General features: G+C 36.3%; 1 protein-coding gene across 3 annotated transcripts in view; it reads right to left on the reverse strand.

Annotated features, from left to right (window-relative positions):
* The window catches only part of LOC127801162 (glycine--tRNA ligase, chloroplastic/mitochondrial 2), a 133,120-nt gene that overhangs the window by 28,935 nt on the left and 83,791 nt on the right, over positions 1 to 20,394 (reverse strand). For all 3 annotated transcript variants that reach the window (XM_052336047.1, XM_052336049.1, XM_052336048.1), the window contains 7 exons: positions 19,634 to 19,689; positions 3,108 to 3,179; positions 2,669 to 2,751; positions 1,744 to 1,792; positions 1,329 to 1,391; positions 1,140 to 1,229; positions 984 to 1,070 (listed from right to left, as the gene is read on the reverse strand). In XM_052336047.1, coding sequence (XP_052192007.1) covers positions 984 to 1,070; positions 1,140 to 1,229; positions 1,329 to 1,391; positions 1,744 to 1,792; positions 2,669 to 2,751; positions 3,108 to 3,179; positions 19,634 to 19,689 — 500 coding nt within the window. The remainder of the gene's footprint in view (positions 1 to 983; positions 1,071 to 1,139; positions 1,230 to 1,328; positions 1,392 to 1,743; positions 1,793 to 2,668; positions 2,752 to 3,107; positions 3,180 to 19,633; positions 19,690 to 20,394) is intronic.

Here is a 20,394-nt window from a genome sequence, read left to right on the forward strand (position 1 = left end):
GGCAAATGAAAGCCCAGTTTGATATATGGATCTCATAGGGCGTGGCAAGTAGGAAGATCCACCAAACTATTTGCCACAAAAGCAGGGATCATCAACATATACAACACTTCATCTATATAATGGAAATACTCTGTTTTTGTATAGGAGCAAAAATTATAGGGGCAATATCTTTTCACAGAAGATCAATATTATCATGCAGGAAGCAGAAACTATTTTAAGACATGTCCAAGCTATGAGTATAATTGCATATATAAAAAGCCTGATTCTGTGCATGAAAAGGGGGAAGAAACTCTTGCTGCAACTTCAGCATAAAAAGTTCACAAAACAAATCGACTAACTTTAAGCACATACCTACACACATGCAAGAAATCAAAAGTGGGGGAAAGAAGACAAGAGGCATAGAACATTTAAGCACTTCATGCAAGGACCAAAGATAAAACATCTTAAATCCACGCACTTTGTGGCCACCATGCTGGATACTGCTTTCTCAGAATTTCTGCTCCTAAGATTCATCTTGCAAGGGATTGTTATTTTGCCCTAATGATATTTATCATTCCATCAGAACACGCCTCTACATCTATATCTCAGCAAAACAGAGAATGGTCTGTAAGATACAGATATATATATATATATATATTTCTAGGATCCATTACATAACAGGTTAGTCTTTATTGCAATTAATTGTCTAATATATCTGAAAACTGGGTTTTGGGGGCGGTCTTAGATTCAGGTCTACTTGCATGTATGTTTTTTCTCCACTATATTTTCATCAGTACACTCCATAGACAGATTTGAGAAGGTTTTGCACAAGAGCATCCTTGAATTACTTTGATTGGCCTATTTGCATTGAAATTGAGCTTATTGGACAGATAGACTGGATACTTCAACTGAAAAATGCTCCATCAGTATTTTGTCACTCACACTTGGAACCAGAACACAGAACCATTCAGCCAAGCAAAACATTTGCAAACTGGAAGTCATACCATTATCAGTAGATCTTTTGGAAGCTCTAAGAATGACTCGTGAAACCTCCCCAGTATTGGAACAGGTGCCTCAACAAGATTTGCAACCTAAATTTCATGAGGGAAGATCATTTATCATTCTGAATGACAACAAAAATACAAAAGCAAGTCTGTTACCTCATCAAGTAAGGCAGTCTGCACAACAATACATCCATTAACACCTTTTGCTAAATTATTTGAGCGTTCCAAAATTGTTCTCTTGCGTTGCTGTAAAATAAAACACCTTCTTTAGAAGCAAATACTTTCTGCTTGTTAATGCTAATTAGCAACATAAATAGAATGAGAAGTTAAATATCATGGTTATACCTCAATTGCAACAGAAATTCCAGCATGCTGCATTATGTTGGAATATGATTCTGCACTTTCAACCTGGAAAAAGAATTAGTTACAGAGATTCTGTACGTATTTATAGTCAAGAGAATAGGCAACAAATTATTTCAAAAGTTTGTAATGGCAAAGTAGAATTATGAATTCATAAATCCAGTGACAAATTGATAGCATCATAACTAAGAGGTTGCTAATGGCGCCAGACAGTGAGAAAGCCCCCCACATCTGTCATCAATAAGTATAGGAGGAACAACAAAAAGAGAAAGATGACCTAAATGTTAACAGAAAATGGAAATAATACATACTACACAAGTATTGTCATTAATCACTTTTTTTTCAGTAAAACAGCCAAAACATTTAGGAAGTTGACAATGTTTAGTTTCATGGACATTACCCTCACAGTAGCAGATGGAGTATTCCGGAGGCCATAGGATAGGTTTCCACTACAGAACAATATAAGAAAATGAAGAATTAAAGTTCAATGAAAAAAGAGAACAGAACAAGTAACGTGAGCTATAAAGCTGCAAATCCATTTTTTGGTAACATATTAACAGCCATGAGGCCTAAATCAACAATAAGACACCTATTAATAATAAGTTAATAAAGTCATCTACAACTAAAGGCCTCCTTATACTAAATAATTTATATATATATATTAGTTCCATTTGTAGTTAAAGCAAGTTATCTGTCCATAATTTAGCAGTCCACTATCAGCAAATCCATATACTTCTAGCATATCTAGTAATGGACTTCACAAACTCAATATATAAAGCAATGTGGTTAACTCATGAACAAGGAGAAACAAAAACTCTCCACAATTATATTAGTATGCTCTATGCACTTGATACATTAAAATTCTTATGAGTAGAAACCAGAGCCATCATCCCCTTTGCATTCCTCAGGGCTTAACTACAAGTAATGATCTACCATTTTTCTACTCTTCCTTGTTCCATCGGGGAAAAGAAAAAAGAAAAATATTAGATAAAATTGTACTACTAGATAACACAAAATAAAGAAGAAAAAATACTTTAAAACTCACAAAAGAACACCCAGATAAAGTGCAGTATGCATGTAAATGGCTACACACTTCAGATGAATAATTCCTTTCAAACAGATTTGCAGAAAAAAAAAAAAAAAAACCTTTTAAAACAGACAAGCAAAATGGAATATCAAAGAAACTAGCAATACTAATTAAGATGAGGAAGTGATAACAATAGCAGAAATATATTGTCTGACATAAAATATCTTACTAGTGCCAATCCTCAGATATGTCTTCAAAGAGAGAGAGAGAAATAATAGATGTTGATGCTAACACTGACCTTAATACACCAGCAAATGTAAATGGAATAACTACATCTCCATGGAGGGCCAAAATCCAACGAATTGGCCTGCTAAACATGACCTACAAAATACAAGCAAACGAACAGCATTTTCACTTTATTGAAAATAGAAAATAATCATCACAATGCAGAACAAATTAGTTTGCCACCTAGTAAAATGCCATAGCAGAAAATATAGATAAATTAACAAACAAAAATGCAGAGGCATAAACGCACTAAGTTGCAATAATAAATTCTAGTGGGCAGAAAGTATGTCAATGGATTACAACTAATATTCACTGAAGCATGGGAACAAATAATATATAGTAGACTACATGATGGAGCAATTAAATGCTTGATCTTAAAAACATGGGAACTACATGAGCTGCTCTCAATCAAGCATCAAACAATCAAGCTACATCATTAAATTGGTACACACCTGAGAGTTCCAGCGCATTGACTTAGGGAAAGATATTCTAGCAATCATAGAAGGCAAATCTTCAGATAAAACCTAGCCAAAGTGACAAAAAAAGATATCAGATGTAAGAGAAAACATAAATTATCCCTGATTGGAGCATAGTCACCAATGAGGATGATGCATGGTTCATAGATGAAAAAGCAGATTCATGAAATCAAATAATATAGTGTTTTTTTTTTACGACCAATCCCAGTAGTATTATAACATCACTGCTGAAGGTACAGACGTTCTTAGGACTTTTTTCCTGTCACAAAGCATTTCAATACAAGGTGTCTAAAGGGGTTCCAAGCAGTAGATTCAAACTATACCAATCCAAATGTTTCAAGAAGGGGTTAACCTGTCCATTCACCCAACTCTAGAGGCTACCTGGAATCTTTCAACGCTATACACTGGTTCCCTACTTCCACAAGATCTTTTAATTCCACCTTCCCAAATTCCAAAACTAGAGAAGGAGAAAATAAAACCAACATCATTTAGAAAAAATCTCCAACCTATCCAACCAAATCTGCCACTGTTTGGTTCAGATCTACACATCCGAAACATAACCAACCTGTGAAAATGAGCCTCCCTTAACAATGCAATAAATAAGGAAGTTCTCAATTGATATGCATTGCTCTTCCAGAAGTTAGGTATTTAGGAAGTAGCTGCCTTTTTGTAAGAAACGAAGATTAGAAACAGGAAGAGAAGAGCAACAAAGAATGCCTCGTCCTTTCTATATTGAATGAATAACAAACATAAGCTAGCTGGTATTTATACTCAGCTATTAACAGAAGCGGTAAGTCTTAACAGCAAAACAAAAACAACAGAATAACAGAACTTAGCAGCAACATCAAGCTAAATAAGTAACAGAAATACAAATACTATCTATTATCATTTTTTTCAACATTTCCCCTCAGTTTAGACCTCCCTTCAGACTTGGAATTCCCTTCAGTTTAGACCTCCCTTCAACATTTGCATGTAAGTCCCATTTTGTTGGTGTGTGTAAGGACATGTAAATCTAGGTTGTATACCACATGAATGAAGATAAGGCAACAAGGCTTTAAATTCCCCACCATTGTCAGTTTGTAGACTTTTAAGTTTGAAGTTATATTGCAACTCAGCTAATTTGTGAAAAGCACTGAGTGTGGAGAGAACATCAGATTTTAATTTCAGAGGATACAACCAAGAATAACGTGAATAAGCATCAACAAGAATCATATAGTATCTAAATCCCTCAGTAGAAAGAATAGGTGCTGGACCCCATACATCAACATACACCAATTCTAATGGATGTGTTGTAGTTATTGGACAAGAAGAAAAAGGTAACTGATGTAGCTTACCAAGTTTGCAAGAATCACAAAATGCAAAATCAGAGTTTGAACAAGAAACTCGAATTTTATTCAAAACATGTTTCAGTACATGAGAAGTAGGGTGCCCCAACTTGGCATGCCACTGCTGTACAATATTATTTGAAGTAGTATAGGCGACACGGACATTGTTAGACAACAGATCAGGAACAACATGACTCTGTTGATTACATTTGTGAAAAACAGAAGGATACATAACAATAACACTCGAAGACTTGGAAAACTTGGATGAAACAGCAAGTGTGGACTCAGCTGGATCAAAAGCTGATGTCAATTGATATAAACCATCCTTAAGTAGTCCTCGAAGTAGCACTAGCCCTAAATCCTTGTCCTTAATCACACAAGAAATAGAATTAAACTCAACAACAACATTATTGTCTTTGGTTAACTGGGAAACACTAAGAAGACTTTTATTCATATGTGGAACATGTAAGACATTAGGCAAATCAAGAACTAAAACAGGTTTAGTATGAGTGTATAGATTGCTGTAACAAATATTAGATATAGGCAATTTCTTACCATCACCAATAGCTACTTTGTCACTGTCGTGATATGGAGAATGAACCGATAGATTGTTGAGGCTGGTAGTAATGTGGCTGCTTGCTCTAGAGTCAACAAACCATGGAGCTTCTCCACGAGAAGAAGAAGGCAGGGATTGAGTTTCAAAAGTTTACCCACAAGGTGACATAGAACCTACCTCAACCATGTAAGCCTCACTAGACTCATTAGGACTAGTTAAAAAGGCTTGATAATCTGTTTGAAACTGATTGGACGGTTGAAACTGACTGTTAAATTTGGAGGCATTTTGATTTTGAGCAGAAACTCTCTAAAAGTTTCTATCAAAACGATGATAACACTTGTCAACTAAATGACCAGGTTTGCCACAAAGTTGACAATATATGCATCTGCCACCAAACCTGCCACCACGGCCACGACCTCCTCTATTCACATAACCACCCCCTCTAGGAGCAAAACTACCTCTGTTATTAGCAAACCTATCACCAGATCTTGATCCATAGGAGACAACATTAACATTCATTGAGCTACCCATATCAGAACTAACAGAAGAAAGAACAGACTGATTTTTGGTAGCTAGGCATTGCTCATGCATAAGCAGGAGATATTGTACTTTCTCAATATTGATTTCATCCATTTGATAAGTGATCAGGTTGACTAAAGTTTCATACTCACGATCCAATCCATTTAATATAGCTAATAGTAGATCTTTATCAACTAGGGGTTCTCCAATAGCAGCCAAAGTATGTCCAATTGTCTTAATTTTTAGAATATAGTCGTTAACAGATAGAGAATCTTTCTTTACCGACCGCAACTATTGTTTCAACTGGAAGGATTTTGCAATAGTTTGCTAAGAATACAAGTTCTCAAGCGAAAGCCATACCTCTGATGAAGACTCACAGTGAATTACCTGAACAAGTACGTCCTGCTCCATTGTTGAAAACAGTCATCCAAGGAGCAGCTGCTTTGACCTAATCCAATTCATGTAAGCTGGATTGAGAATCGATCCATCTGGTCCTTCTCCAATTGGATTCAACTCGGAATTCAAGTTTGATTTTGGAGTAGGAAGATATTTAGGAGGAGGAGGATGTTTATTGAGGAATTGCGACAAATCATATGCCCTAACGGTGGCAAGAACTTGCGCCTTCTAGAACAGATAATTGCTCGTTCCTAGCAGAATTGAACTGTAATTAAGAGCTTTGGCAACCGAAGAGAAATCGAGTTGCGAATCTGAAAGAAAAGATGCGGAAGATCGAGGAAAAGAAGAAGCACTACAATTCGGATCAGAAGCCATAGCTATGGCTCTAATACCATGTAAGAAACAAAGATTAGAAACAGGAAGAGAAAAGCAACAAAGAATGCCTTGTCCTTTCTATATTGAATGAATAACAAACATAAGCTAGCTGGTATTTATACTCAGCTATTAACAGAAGTGCTAAGTCTTAACAGCAAAACAAAAATAACAAAATAACAAAACTTAGCAGCAACATCAAGCTAAATAAGTAATAGAAATACAAATACTATCTGTTATCATTTTCTTCAACACTTTTGTCATTTGAACTGCCTTCAAGTTTTGGAACAGTCATTGGTGCAAACGTTAAACTTAGTGGCCTAGTTCATATCCAATAGGTGAGGAGTTTAAGAAATAAGGAAAGTCCCCTCTTCCCAATTGTAAAGTGGATTGCTTGGCTTTTAGCTATATGGGATCCCTCTAAGAGAATCTTTTAGAGTGGGACTTATTGGATATTGTTTTAGAACAATTTTAGCATTTGGAAGAGGCAATACATGTTAAAGGAAGTTAAACCAATCTTGAACTAGGAGTATTGTGTCTTTCTTACATAGTTTATGTCACACCTTAAGATCTAGCCCTCAGGAGTAAGGACCTTGAAAAGTTAAAAGACGCTAGTTTATAGTGATAGGAGATAGTATTTGGTGGGTCTTTGGTCTCATTGGTTCCAATAGGGCACACAACACTCTCCTCTAAAGTCAGGAAAAAGGGATCAGATGATTTCTTGCAATCACGTGATTTGTCAAGATACGAGACTGAAAATGGGTTTTATGGCTCTAATTTGGCTGATGGGATAAAAGGGCAGAGGTTGGTGATTCTTTGATCATGTTGACTCCAAGGTACACAACACTCTCCTCCAGGCACAACTGCAATGATAGGAAATCAGGCAGTTTAAGAAGTTGATAGCAATTTTTTTATTCTCAACCACCTTCCCAAGGAAATGATGATTGCATTTGGTGGACCAATTTTACTAAGGTTGGATATATTAATGATCACTTTCAAGTGGAATCATTTTACAAGGCTCTGGTTAGTCATAGTAATGGGAGCATCCTTGGAGAGAAGTTTGGGCTTCAAAGGCTCCCCTTAAATCTTCTCTTTGTCTGAAATATGACATTTAAAAAATACGGCAGCTGGAAATTGGGTGTCACGACCCATGGGGGGGCCCATGAATGGCACCTAACGTCTTAACAAACCAAAGGCCCGTTAGAATTTGGTAAACCTCTAAATGAATCATGTCATAGCAATAACAAAAAATTTTATTCAAACTGAAATCCAATCCATAAAAAAAACTGAATAATTGTTTGAACAAATCCTGCCTGTAACAGTCTCAAAGAAAACTACTAAGAATCAATAAAAACTACTAAGATCAAACGAAAGCCCAAAAGAACAAAGTGGGACATGCCAAAATGAACAGCTAAACTAATTGGGATAACTAAATCGACTTCTTCCTTCAAGTTGATTGATGCACAGGTTCTACAGCTGAACCGTGGCCTAAAAATCTAAAATAGTATTTAATGAGTTGAAACCCAGCAAACAAAACAATATATATTGTGGGAATACGGACAAGCCAGAAGCACAAGCTTTTATTGAATAAATAATTTTCTCAGGAAATAAATGAAAGAAAAATTATTTTTCATAATAAGGCAAACAAATTCTTTTCCAAGAAAATTCTTTCTTTTTCAAATAAACTATTTTCTTTTTGAGACTAATCAAGAAACCAATACTTTCTATTTCATGGGAGTACATTAAGCAGAACATATCAATATGACAGTCATTGACCACATCCATTCCAAAGTAAGTCCACGTGTTGGCTGACACACACGGTTAGCATTACCCTTGCTAAGTCGGGTTGTCAAGGTGCACCAGGGCTAATGTTTACCACCGTTAACTTGCAATATTCAATCAAAGGTGCTCACAAAACATTTAACATATGTATAAATTCATGTATCATGTATCAAACTGATCAATCAACAATATTTAACAAACTGATTTGTAATAAAGAATCAAATGCATAGCAATTATCAGTTAAGCACTGAGCAAACAGAAGAGTAATAAAGGACTTGTCCCAACAATCTAGCCTCTACAATTTTAACACAAATAATTTGACATAAAGGAATAAAATATTTTGAGGGATAATTTTCTTTTCCACAAGCATTGCAAATTTAAAAAAAAAAAAAAAAATTATTGTATACATGATAGTTGATGAGAAAATAAAAAAACCATTTATCACAATAATAGATTGTCTACTCACCTTGACCATGTTTGACTTTAAAGGCCAAACTGAATAGGAGCTTATGAAGAACTAAGCTAGACCACGACTTGCTAATGACTCCTTCCTTTAATCCTACTCTCTTCTTTTCATCTTTGCATGCTATCTCTATCTATCTACCCCTCTATGTGTATATAATATATACATCTACTAATGCATATTCCTACTTGGAGTTGGAATGCGTATTCCTATATGAATTTTGAATGAGATATATCCTCATTTCTATATTTATTTAATAAAAAATATACCTATTCTGTCAGGACCCCAAAGATATAGTAGTCATAATATATTACATGTATTGTAGTTGGTTGTACCTTGTTGTATAGTAGTGGTTGTACCTTTCAATTTATCACTAAGGGTGCGTTTGATTGCAAGCATGGAATTTGCATGAAAAGAAAATATTTTCTAGGCAATTGAATTGCCTAGAATTAAATTCCAGAGAAAATGTCAATTGAAAGAATTTGATTGGTTTAATTTTCTACCTAGAAATTGTTATACTTTTCCAACTTTTGGTGTTTGATTGTTATTATTTTCCAAAGATCTACCAAATCCCTACACCTTACACACAAAGCACTAGTCAGTCCTAATGCATCTTCTCTTCCTACAATTATCAATGATGAAATCATTAATGGTGAGAACAGATTCAAGTTATGTCATTCATACAAATAAAGGCCTCACTGTCCATATAGCCTTCCAAAGAAAACCACTTTGTATATTATAACAAATGAATGAATATGCATGGAATTGCATAAAGAAAGAAAAGTGGAAGAACATGATCGGTGATGGGTTGTTTGTGGGTCAGATCGAATCGGGTCTTAGGGTTGTTGTAGAGCCGTGTAAGAGGGAAGGGGAAGGGGAAGGGGATGATGGAGAGGAAACGATCGCTCACTATCGGCCGCTCACCGTTGCTCTCGCTCGCTGCCTCTCTCTCACTCACTCACTCCGTCTCTGCCTCTCGTTTGCTCTTTGTCCCTCCCTCGCTGCAGATCTGCTTCCAGGGGATGGGGAAGTCGGAAATGAAAACATAAGATGACTGGAAACCTTACCTTGAACGAAGATGAAGATGAACCCTCGGAACTCGTCTTCGACGGAGATGGCAACGAACAAGGGGAAGATTCGGCACCAAATGGGAAGAGAAACTTGAGGATGAAGAAGCGGTCGGGAGTGAAGCGAGTGAGTGAATTGCCTGGAAAATGTATTCTTCCCCCCCCCCCCCCCCCCCCCCCCCACACACACACACACCCAAACCCAAAGAATTTGTTTTCCAACAAAAGTGAGAAAAAGGCCATCACGTGACCAAAGTTAGAATTTGTATTACCTGGAAAATATAGCTAATCAAACACCTCCAAAACTAAAATTTACATGAAAAATGGCCATTTTCCATGGAAAATATGATCAATCAAACAGGCCCTAATTGAAAGATAGGAAAGACCATAAATAGGCTACATCAGTTAGGGAATAGGGGGTTGAATAAGAATCTAAATTCAAGTCTTCTCGCTTTACAATTCTCTCTGTCTTTTCTCCCTCTCGATTCTTTCTCTCTAATTTCTCTATGTTCTTTCTGAATTCTCCCTCCCTTTTGATTCTCACTCTCTCTCGATTTCTACCAATTTCCACTCAAAACCCTAGGTTAAACCTAGGTTCCTGACATTTGGTATTAGAGCAAGTTGATTCTAAACTGTGATTTTGGCAATTATTAACAGCTAATCAAGGTTCGAATTTTGAAGGTGAAGTAGACCAATAGTTCTTGGCTGTGATTCTGACAATTCTCGATTCTTAATTGAGACAGATGCAAGCGATTCCTAGAGGCTGTTTTCAAAGACAAATCCAATCGATTTTTTGAATTCACTGTAGAGCGACGATCCTCGACTATTGCATTGTGACTTAGGAAAGTACTAGAAGCAGTTTAGAAGTGGAATTCCGATGAATCTATGTTAATTGATCTAGGCGATCCTTGGCAATTGATCTAGAGCAGTAGATCCTAACTTGTTGACTTGCGATTCTTATTGAAGGCAAGCAAAGGTGAATTTTCAAAGAATTTGAATTGTGGAGATGGCAGAAAGAATTTACAAGAAGCAATTGGAGAATACGGCAACCAGAGAAGCCGTGCACTCCTTGGAAAGAAGTGTACAAATAATTGGCAGGCAATTTATGGAAGAATTCGCTAATATCAGCCAAAAGCTGGACGAAATCATGATTATGATAACCAAACGGTATTAGGTTAGTCTTCTAGCTTAATTACTTTCTAAGGAATATTCTAATCCAATTATTCAAAGAAAGGTCTAGGATGTTTAGAAAGTAAGATCTAAAGGAACAACGTAATTCCTTAAAAAAAGAAGTTTTTGAAGAAGATGCTCAAGATGACTATCTCAAAAGTTTTGATCATGAGATGATTGATTCAGGCAATCAATCATCAGGATTGAAAGAAGTTAACGGAGAATATGTTGAGATTGAGAAAGAGACAAATTGTTCTGAAAACAAAAGTCCTAAGAATATTGTTTCTTTGCCTTTGGCTCCATAGAAGGTTAAGGAGTCCATAGCTTTGGTTAAATCAAACATCAAGAATGTTAAGACAATTCCGACAGGAAAATATCTTACTGTTGTTCTGAATGTTTTGATCCTAAACAATATGACAGACTTGTTGCCATTTTAGATGGTGTAGATCAGTTTTTGGTGCTAGTTTTAGCAAAGGTAAGTAAAGCAGGTACTTCAAGGGAGCTTGAAATACTTAAAAAACAAAGAGATGTTTCTTCTTTCATCCATAAGATAAAGCCAAGAAGGAGAAAGAAAAAATAGACAAAAGAAAAGAGAAAGGAACAAGAGAAGGCGAAGGATGAACCAGATAGTGAAAATAGGGATTAGATGAAGAAACAACAATGCAGTTGTTGTAATTTCTTGGGAACAAGAAATCTCTAAAGGAGGAGAGATTGTCACGACCCCAAGGATATAGTAGTCAAAGTATATTACATGTATTCTAGTTGGTTGCACCTTGTTGTATTGTAGCTGTTGTACCTTTCAGTTTATCACTAACTGATAGATAGAAAAAACTATAAATAGGCTACATCAGTTAGATAACAAGGGGTTGAATGATAATCTGAATTCAAGTATTCTCTCTCTACAATTCTCTCCCTGAAATCTCTCTGTCTTTTCTCCCTCTCGGTTCTTTCTCTCCGATTTCTCTATGTTTTGTCTGAATTTTCCCTCCCTTTCGACTCTCTGTCTCTCTCTCAATTTCTACCAATTTCCACTCAAAACCCTAGGTTAAACCTAGGTTCCCGACATATTCTTACATGGATTTGGTATAAAACACGCATATATATGTTTCTATATTTAGTACAGAAGCATGCATACCCGTTACAACAAGTATTTAACAAAATCAATAATCTAATATGGATTTGGTTCTATAAGTCCTTCCTTAGCAAGGACTTGTTATTTAATCAAGTGATTATTATATTTTTCCCTTCTCTTAATCTTTTATATAGAAGCCAATCCCATTTATATAGGATAAGTCTTTATGAGAAGGTTTATCTTTTCTTTTATCTTCAACATTTATTTGTTTCCAGATTTTGTCTATACACAAATTATCGTAATATGTGTGTATCCATTTAATTATCACTTTTTTTTCCTTTTTTTATACTTCAGATAATCTTTGAATAGCCATACTTCTAATTATCCATTGGTCTTCTAATCCTATGAAATCCATCTTCAATTAGGAAGTGGTTTGTATCCAAAACTTGAATAAATGAAACTGTATCATTTATCTGCTTGCATACCCATCTAATTTGTTGGATATCAAATACTATAGATCGATATTCAACAAAACCGATTATTCCTAGTTGGTTTAGGTTACACTATTGCTAATCCATATCCTACTTGGACATTGTAAAACCTTAATTTTTGAAATCTTATCTTCACTCATCATATGTATCTAGTCCATCAAGAGTTGGCATTGTGAAGTCCATCCTCAAACAGGATTTGGATTATTTTAATTATTATTATTACTATTATTGAAGAAGTTTGGACTATAAAACTCCTTGATCTATAATTCGGATTGGCCACACGTGCGTGCACACATATATATATATATTAAAATTGGTAGTTGTCTCTATGGAGACAGTTAAACAACAATAACAACATATCTAGCATTTATCCCATGTGGGGTCGGTTACATGAATTCTAGACTTCTATGTATTTCTGTCTTTTGTCATATCTTCATTTAAGCCCATACATTTCATATCAAACTTTAATGTCTCTCCCAAAGTCTTTTTGGATCTGCCTCTAACTTAGGAAAACAAATAACTGTATAATGATCAATTAAACGGTCCCTATTATTTTGCCTAACTATCTAATTGTTCCTATATTTTTGCACCTGGTTTTCTACGCGCCCCCTTAAGCTAGACTGTAAATATGAAGTAAGCCCAATTTGGACCTTCACATTTTCAAACTGAGTCTTCGATAGGTAGTCTCTAGTAGATCTTTGATATGTAAGAAATCCACCTTCAATTTTTCTTTCTATTTAGGTCACTTTGAATATGTTGAGTTGATGTCGAAATCTAGTTAGATGACTAAAATATTGAATGATTGAGAGGTTTACTTGACAATGCCTCTGCTATGTAATCCATCTCCTTTGTGACATCCCAGATTTCTTGTGCCGTCTCATGGAGGACGAGATTTTCTTTGACTTCATTAGTCATGGAATTGACAGCCATGACATTACCATATTGTGTTTTGCCTTACATGTCTTGTACTTCAAATCTTTTGAATTTGGTTTAGGGGCTTCACCATTAAGATAGTTATATTTTCCTTTATCGCTTATGAACATCATAATTGAATGTCCATTAGAATTAGGAATAGCAAGAACTTGAGAGAAAGAAGTAGAGACTGTTGTGGTGAAGGACGCCATTGGGACGATGGAGGAATTTTCTAATCAGAAATACTTTGATACCATGAAGAAGTTTGGATTGTAAAACTCCTAGACAAAATAAAAAGGACAATTTAATTAATTTATTATACAATTATTTGTTTTCCTAAGTTGGCCAGTTTTTTCTGTATTTAACTGTTTCCATAGAAGCAGTTACCATTTATAATATATATGTGTGTCTAATCCGAATAATAGATTAAGGAGTTATACAGTCCAAACTTCTTCAATTATTATTATTATGTTTCCAGTTATCTTGTAGATCTCTGACCATATATATATTTGTGTATATATCTCTTTATATTTTCTTTATTATCCTTGTCCTAAAATTTTGGGTTTTTTACATTGGCGCACTTCATAAAATCCTTTCTTTAGTCTTTTCTATATTCCCAAAGACATAGTGAATGATAACATACCAGATTTGGCTCCGGTTGCTAATTAGAAGACGAATTAAAAAAATAAATAAATCAAGCTGGGGTTATTTTCAAAGGAAATCATTTTATAAGGCTTTGATTAGTCATAGTACTGGGAAGTTCAATTAGAGAAAAGTTTGGGCACCCAAGTCTCGTCTAAGGTTTCTCTTTGGTGATGCTACAACAACAATTACAAGCCTTAATCCCACAAGGTTAGGCAGCTACATCAATTCTAGATATCAAAATCCTGACACTGAACAATTTTACTAGGAGAAGGAACAAATCAATTGGTGTTCAATGTGCAAAGTCAATTGAACAGTGTCATGATTTCCTTATTCATTTAGTCGCTAGCAAACTATTCTCTTATTCTTGGATAGTTTGGGTTGGATTCAGTATTCCCATAACAAGTGGTTGACCTTGTTTTGACTTGGAAAGGTGCAAATATGGGAAGAAGAAAAAGCTTAGAAAGGTGCCTCATAGGTCCAAGTTTTATAAGTGCATCTATTTCACTTATCCTAATAGTTGTCATGAACCTACAGTTCATGATTGGTTTAAAAGGCAACTGAAAGGAATTGGGAGAGTTAGATCAAAAGAAATGAGAAGAAATTAGGGAAGAACATAATAGAGAGGGAGATTAGGGAGAACTGAGAGAAAGAGAGAAAAATTGAGAGAGATTAGAGGGAAATTGGAGGGAGATTGAGAGAATTCAAGAGAGGGAAATGAGAGATTTCATTCAAACATACATTCTCCAAGTATTATAGCCTATTTATAGGCTGTCTAGGCAATGTAACAACGGAAAGGTACAACAGGTAAGTAGCAACATACATCAAGAAGAAAATACACGTATTAGATTATTCCTAATATATCCTTGGGTTGTGACAATTCCCCCCTCCTTGAGAGAGTTCTTGTCCCCAAGAACTTACGACAATTGTGTTGTTGTTTTTTCATCTAATCCCAGTTTTCACTTTCTGATTCGTCCATTGCCTTCTCTTGTTTCTTTCCCTTTTCTTTTTCCTTTTCTGCCACAGCCTATCTGGATAAATCTTGAAAAACCACTATAAGCATACCAATTTGTAAATGAAGCATGTCACACTGATATTCGACAGTCCAAAGTCTTTTGAAAATGCAGCTCTTATAGTTGCGATCAAAGCTACATCTACCTCCAAGGTATACTTGTGTTATTGGCTTTGATGAGCTCAACCAAGACTGGGTTCCCATCCTTTGCTATAATAACCTTGGATGCACACATTCCAGTGTGAGACAATGTTTTTTTGGGTTTAGTAAAACTCTTTGGACCAACCTTCCTATCTTAAGACCCAATCCAAGTCCTGTCTGTCATAGTTAGCAACTAAATCCTACAAACCCCAGTTTACATATGTTCCTCCCATCACATCATCTTCAAAAATGACAGCAACACAGTGACACCATTTAGGATCAGCAACACTTCCTCCTGCTCATGCAGACTTCACTTTATCGTTAGCTAAGGAACCTTCAGCATTGCCCGAAACCAAAGGCAATGGAATAGTATTCTTAGGAACTCCACTATCGATTCCGTTTCTTACAGAATTTTGATCCAGGACACCACCCAATCCTTCAGTCCGTGCACTAGTCACAAGGGGTAACGAATTGGCCTTGGCTTCGTCAGTCACTTCATCAAATAGTTCCCCATTTTCCTCTTACGACCTTTCGGTACTTGCCTCTTGAGGTGATATTTCTTCTTCTAACTTCTCAATAATAGCAGCAAAATTCCTCTCCCATGCCAAAAATTCCACGTTGCCTCCTATTGTTCATGTCCTCCTACTGACTGCATCATTCAGCTCTAGTTTTGGACTTCCGTGATCATCATGTGGAACATCGCCATCAAGAACTTATTTTCCACAAAAATTAGGGTGTTCCATTAATTCTCCTTTTGCCCAAACACCTTGGATCAAATCCCGGAATTATGGCTATTGCTGCCAACATTGTCATTACAATCACCCTTCTCATCAATTTTACCTAAATCATAATACTTCTTTTGCCCAAAACCGGAGGTTAGCAGTTAATCAGTTTTTCGCTATCTTGACGTCTCCTTCGGTTGCTCCATTTTAAGGAACTCCTCTTGGTTAAAACTTCTGCGATAATCATCTGAAAAGATTTCTTCTTGGTTTATAGAATAAATTCAGCGAGAAGGTTAACCTAATACATTTTAGATAGCGTTATCCAAAAATTTTGTATCTCCTCGCATATAACATTGTCGATCTACTCACGTATTCTGCTGACCTGATTATGTAATTTCCTTTCCCATGTATGATGCTTCAAGCCAAACTCCACATGATTTCTATTGTATCCAATTGAAAATGCAGCATCCTTCTACTGCAACTAATACTTCACTTGTTTCATGTGTGCACTGCTCCCCATTGCCAATATCTCACGAACAGGACACTTCGAAGACCAAGCATTCTTCTGTTGCGATTGGGTCTCCAATTGTCTCATATGTGCACTGCCCCCCATGGCAGACTTCTCTAGAACAGGATAGTTCAAAGACAAAGGAGCAGGAGTCCTATACATACTGAATCCACACCCTTCCATGAGCTAATCGACTCTAAACTAGAATCGCCTCAATGCAATTAAATAGTAGAGGCACTCGCTCTTCTTTGCCTTTCCAATTCGAACCCAAGTTAACCCAAATTCACAGCCAAAATCTACCTCTTGTTTCCCTTTACTCGGCCTAGAATTTCAATTGGAATCCACCCCCTGTGGAATTCTCTTCACTGATTTGTTGAGATGCGTTGTCGGACTTCTAATCAGAATCTCCTAAATCACTACTCAAACAGTTCCGATAATAGCTAAGGTCGCCTCCCTGAACCTCGACTGCAACAATGAATCAAACTGCTGCTCCGCCTTCACAGTCGAGCCTTCCGCTTCCCCTCCATTATTCGAAGTGGAAGCCCCAAGTACTTCCCGTGAGTTCAATCAATTATGTTGCAACCTCCAAAAAATCAATTAACTCCAAAACAACTGCTATGCTCTGCCTAATTGAGAATTGATCTCCTCTCAATTCAACAACCTTGGATCCATTTCACTGAATCACTGCTATGAATTGCCTATCAAATTAATCGACTCTGCTACTCTAAATCGGTGGAAATCTCAGCCGAAATCAACCTGTAGGTTTTGTCTAAGTCATCGTGCAATAGCCAATAACCACCGGCTTTGAACTGCCTTCAAATTCGAAATCACGACTGCCTATCAGTCGTCAATCCCCTCCATACATCAGAATCTAATTTCGAGAATCAATTGCCGAGAATTAATTCTCAACCGAGAGACCCACCCAAACTCACTTGAATGCTTGAACTCATCGAGTCCATTGAATCACCAGACCCTGAACTTTAATTTCTAAAATTGATTTCACTAGCCTTCAAATCGAATCTTAATCACACCAAAATTCACCACTGGAATCACCAACCGTGAAGTGATCAAAAATTACAAAGCAATAGCTAAGGATTGTCGCTGGGAAACAACAACCAAGATCGCCTGGGCTTGTTTGCCTTTACCACATGCAACGACTTGGATCTAGCCGCTAGGATAGCCGAATTGTAACTCACCTCCTCGTACGTCACAGTCGAATGTGAAAAATAGATCCCGTCCTTCAAGTCACCTCCAAAAGTCGGGCAACCTCTGAATTTCCAACCCCGAGTCAACCACTGGCTTCGTCTTCAAGACACAAACTCGGATCTGCCATAATCATGAAATTTGCTAGAATCTGCTTCACCTTCACACGTCGCTTGATAATTTCTGTTAAATCGACAATCAGAGTTGTAGCTAGGAAGCACCTCTAGCACTGCCTCCTGAATGGATTGGCTCTGATCACACCACCTGCTGTGGATCGACAGTCCACAATTCTGAACCAATCACGATGGATCAATGCAATTCACCGATTCAATCACGATCGCTAGGATCCTGATGGCTAGGATCCGTCTCAAATACGTAACTGAATTGAATTCACTATTAGAATCGACGAAATCACAGCCAAGAATCGTTGGCTCTGATACCAATTGTCATGAACCTAGGGTTCATGACTAGTTTAAAAGGTAATTGGAAGGAATTGTGAGAGTTAGATCGAAAGAAATGGGAAGAAATTAGGGAAGTACATAACAAAGAAGGAAATTAGGGAGAATCAAGAGAAAGAGAGGGAAATTGGAGGGAGATTGAGAGAATTCAAGAGAGGGAAATGAGAAATTTCATTCAACAATTCAAACATACATTCACCAAGTACTATAGCCAATTTATAGGCTGTCTAGGTACTATAACAACAAAAAAGTATAACAGGTAAGCAGCAACGTACATCAAGAAGGAAATACACATATTAGATTATTCCTAATATATCCTTGGATTGTGACAATAGTATTTTCACTCCCCAGGCCACAATCTCTTGTTTTTTTTTTTTTTTTCCAAACGTCTTTTAGTTAGGGAAAAGAATCATGCTAGATGTACAACCTTTTTGTACATCTTGGACTACATAAGGGGGTATTATGACCCCGCGCCTCACGTGCTTTTATGCGCCTCATGAGGGCCTTTTTTGTCATTAGCACACCTTTATGTAGCCCAAAGTGTACACAAAGGTGTACCAATAGCATTTTCCTAGGAAAAAATACATGTAGTACCCACAAGTTGGCCCTAAATATAGGCAATACCCCTCAGGTTCCGATGACCTCCCTTGACTTCATAAATTTTGTTGCAATAACCACCTGCTACTACTTAACCCTAGTTAAATTTTGTAAAAAACTAAAATGCCCTCATCATCCCTACTCTTTCCCTATCTTTCTTTCTTCCACTTTCTCTCTCCCCTTCTTCTTTGACGATGGCAAAGGTGAAGTCAGCAAAATGACAAATAAGGAACTTGCTCAAGATGCCAAAAATAAAACGAAAAAGACAAGTAAAAAAGCAAAGAGGATAAGCACAATCAAAGTTAATTATACCCAATGGAAAACATTACTATCTTTGTTGGAATTTGTTTCAAAAACAACTTTGATTTTTTAATAGTCAAATGAACCAATTCCAGTCTGCGATGGCCAACAAGGCACTTGCCTAAGATGCAAGAAACAACACGAAAAAGACAAGTAAAAAAGCAAAGGGGATAAGCACAATTAAAGTTAATTGCACACAATGAAAAACATTAACATCTTTGTTGGAATATGTTTCAAATGAATTCAAATACATCATACACATATACATACACCCACATAGAAATCACTGGAAATATTGTGAATCCAAGTACTAGAACCAACTTTGTTTAAAGTGAAAAGGAATGTTTTAGCATATAAAGAAACATGAAAGATGCAATCAAATCAGGTTGCCAAATACAATTTCTTACATAACAAAACTTATTCTCATGGATGGCGCTGTTTGATGGTTTAGTTGAGCAGATATTTTAAGGGAAAATTACATGTTACTGATTGAATTGATTTGAAAATACAAAATCTCCTAATGTTTAAGACAAGTCGAATCTGATTTAAACCAGCCTTCATCTATATGTAACCCCCCCCCCCCCCCGCGGTGCGGGAAGGTTGCCAGCATTGAAGCATAAGCAAATCATGCATAGTGGAAGGAAAGAAATTATAATAACACTGGTCATGCTGAAATGGTATCACATAGGTTGAAGATGTCATTAACACAGAGATTATGCTCTTTTTCCAATAGGATCTCAATAGTAACCAAAACTTCTTGATGGTACTAGCAAAAGATATGTTTGTTAATATACCTCCAAAGCCAGTCTTGTAGACTCCACCACACGAGCATAAACATATTCCGTTTTCCCTGAAACATAAACACCAATAAAGTATACATTCTCAAATTCTCAATGGGCAGTAGAGATGGTCATGTGGAAATGAAAAAAACATATATATATATATATATAAATTCTAACCTACAAAATGAATTCAACTGCTCAACAAAGAAGCATGCCCAATTACTGCAACTAAGCCCTTAACCCAACCAATTAACAATACCAAGAATAATCAACATCAGAAAGCACTTGGAGAGGTCAATTTACAGTTGAAAGAATCTTAAGTTTCATTTGTGATACAACTATGTTGACAGTTTCTTCTTTTTCCTTTTCAAAATAATCTAACTTTGCAAGAGCCAAACTCATAGATGAAACACCATTTTACTACTGAGCAATCAGATCTAACATAACAGAAAATGATCTCATTAAATTACACTGGATTTGCAGGATCTATTTTTGGATTGCAGATTTTAGTTTTGGGTGCTGCAGGAGTTCATTTTGATTGCAGTATCTAGGATGGTGAGGCAGTTCCTGGTGTGGGGACAACTGAAATTTTGATAGATCCAGCTGAGATTTGTACAGCGGTGTCACCAAGAAGGATTTTATTATAATAGAATTGGTTGAAGTCTAATCTCTTAATTTATTTTTATTTATTTATTTATCTTTTTTTAAGTAACAAAGAATAGAAATATAATTAAAAGAAGCACCCCCAAAGAGGGAGCAAACCCCGGACACAC

This window comes from Diospyros lotus, chromosome 5 (genome assembly GCF_014633365.1).
Source record: "Diospyros lotus cultivar Yz01 chromosome 5, ASM1463336v1, whole genome shotgun sequence".
NCBI lineage: Eukaryota > Viridiplantae > Streptophyta > Magnoliopsida > Ericales > Ebenaceae > Diospyros > Diospyros lotus.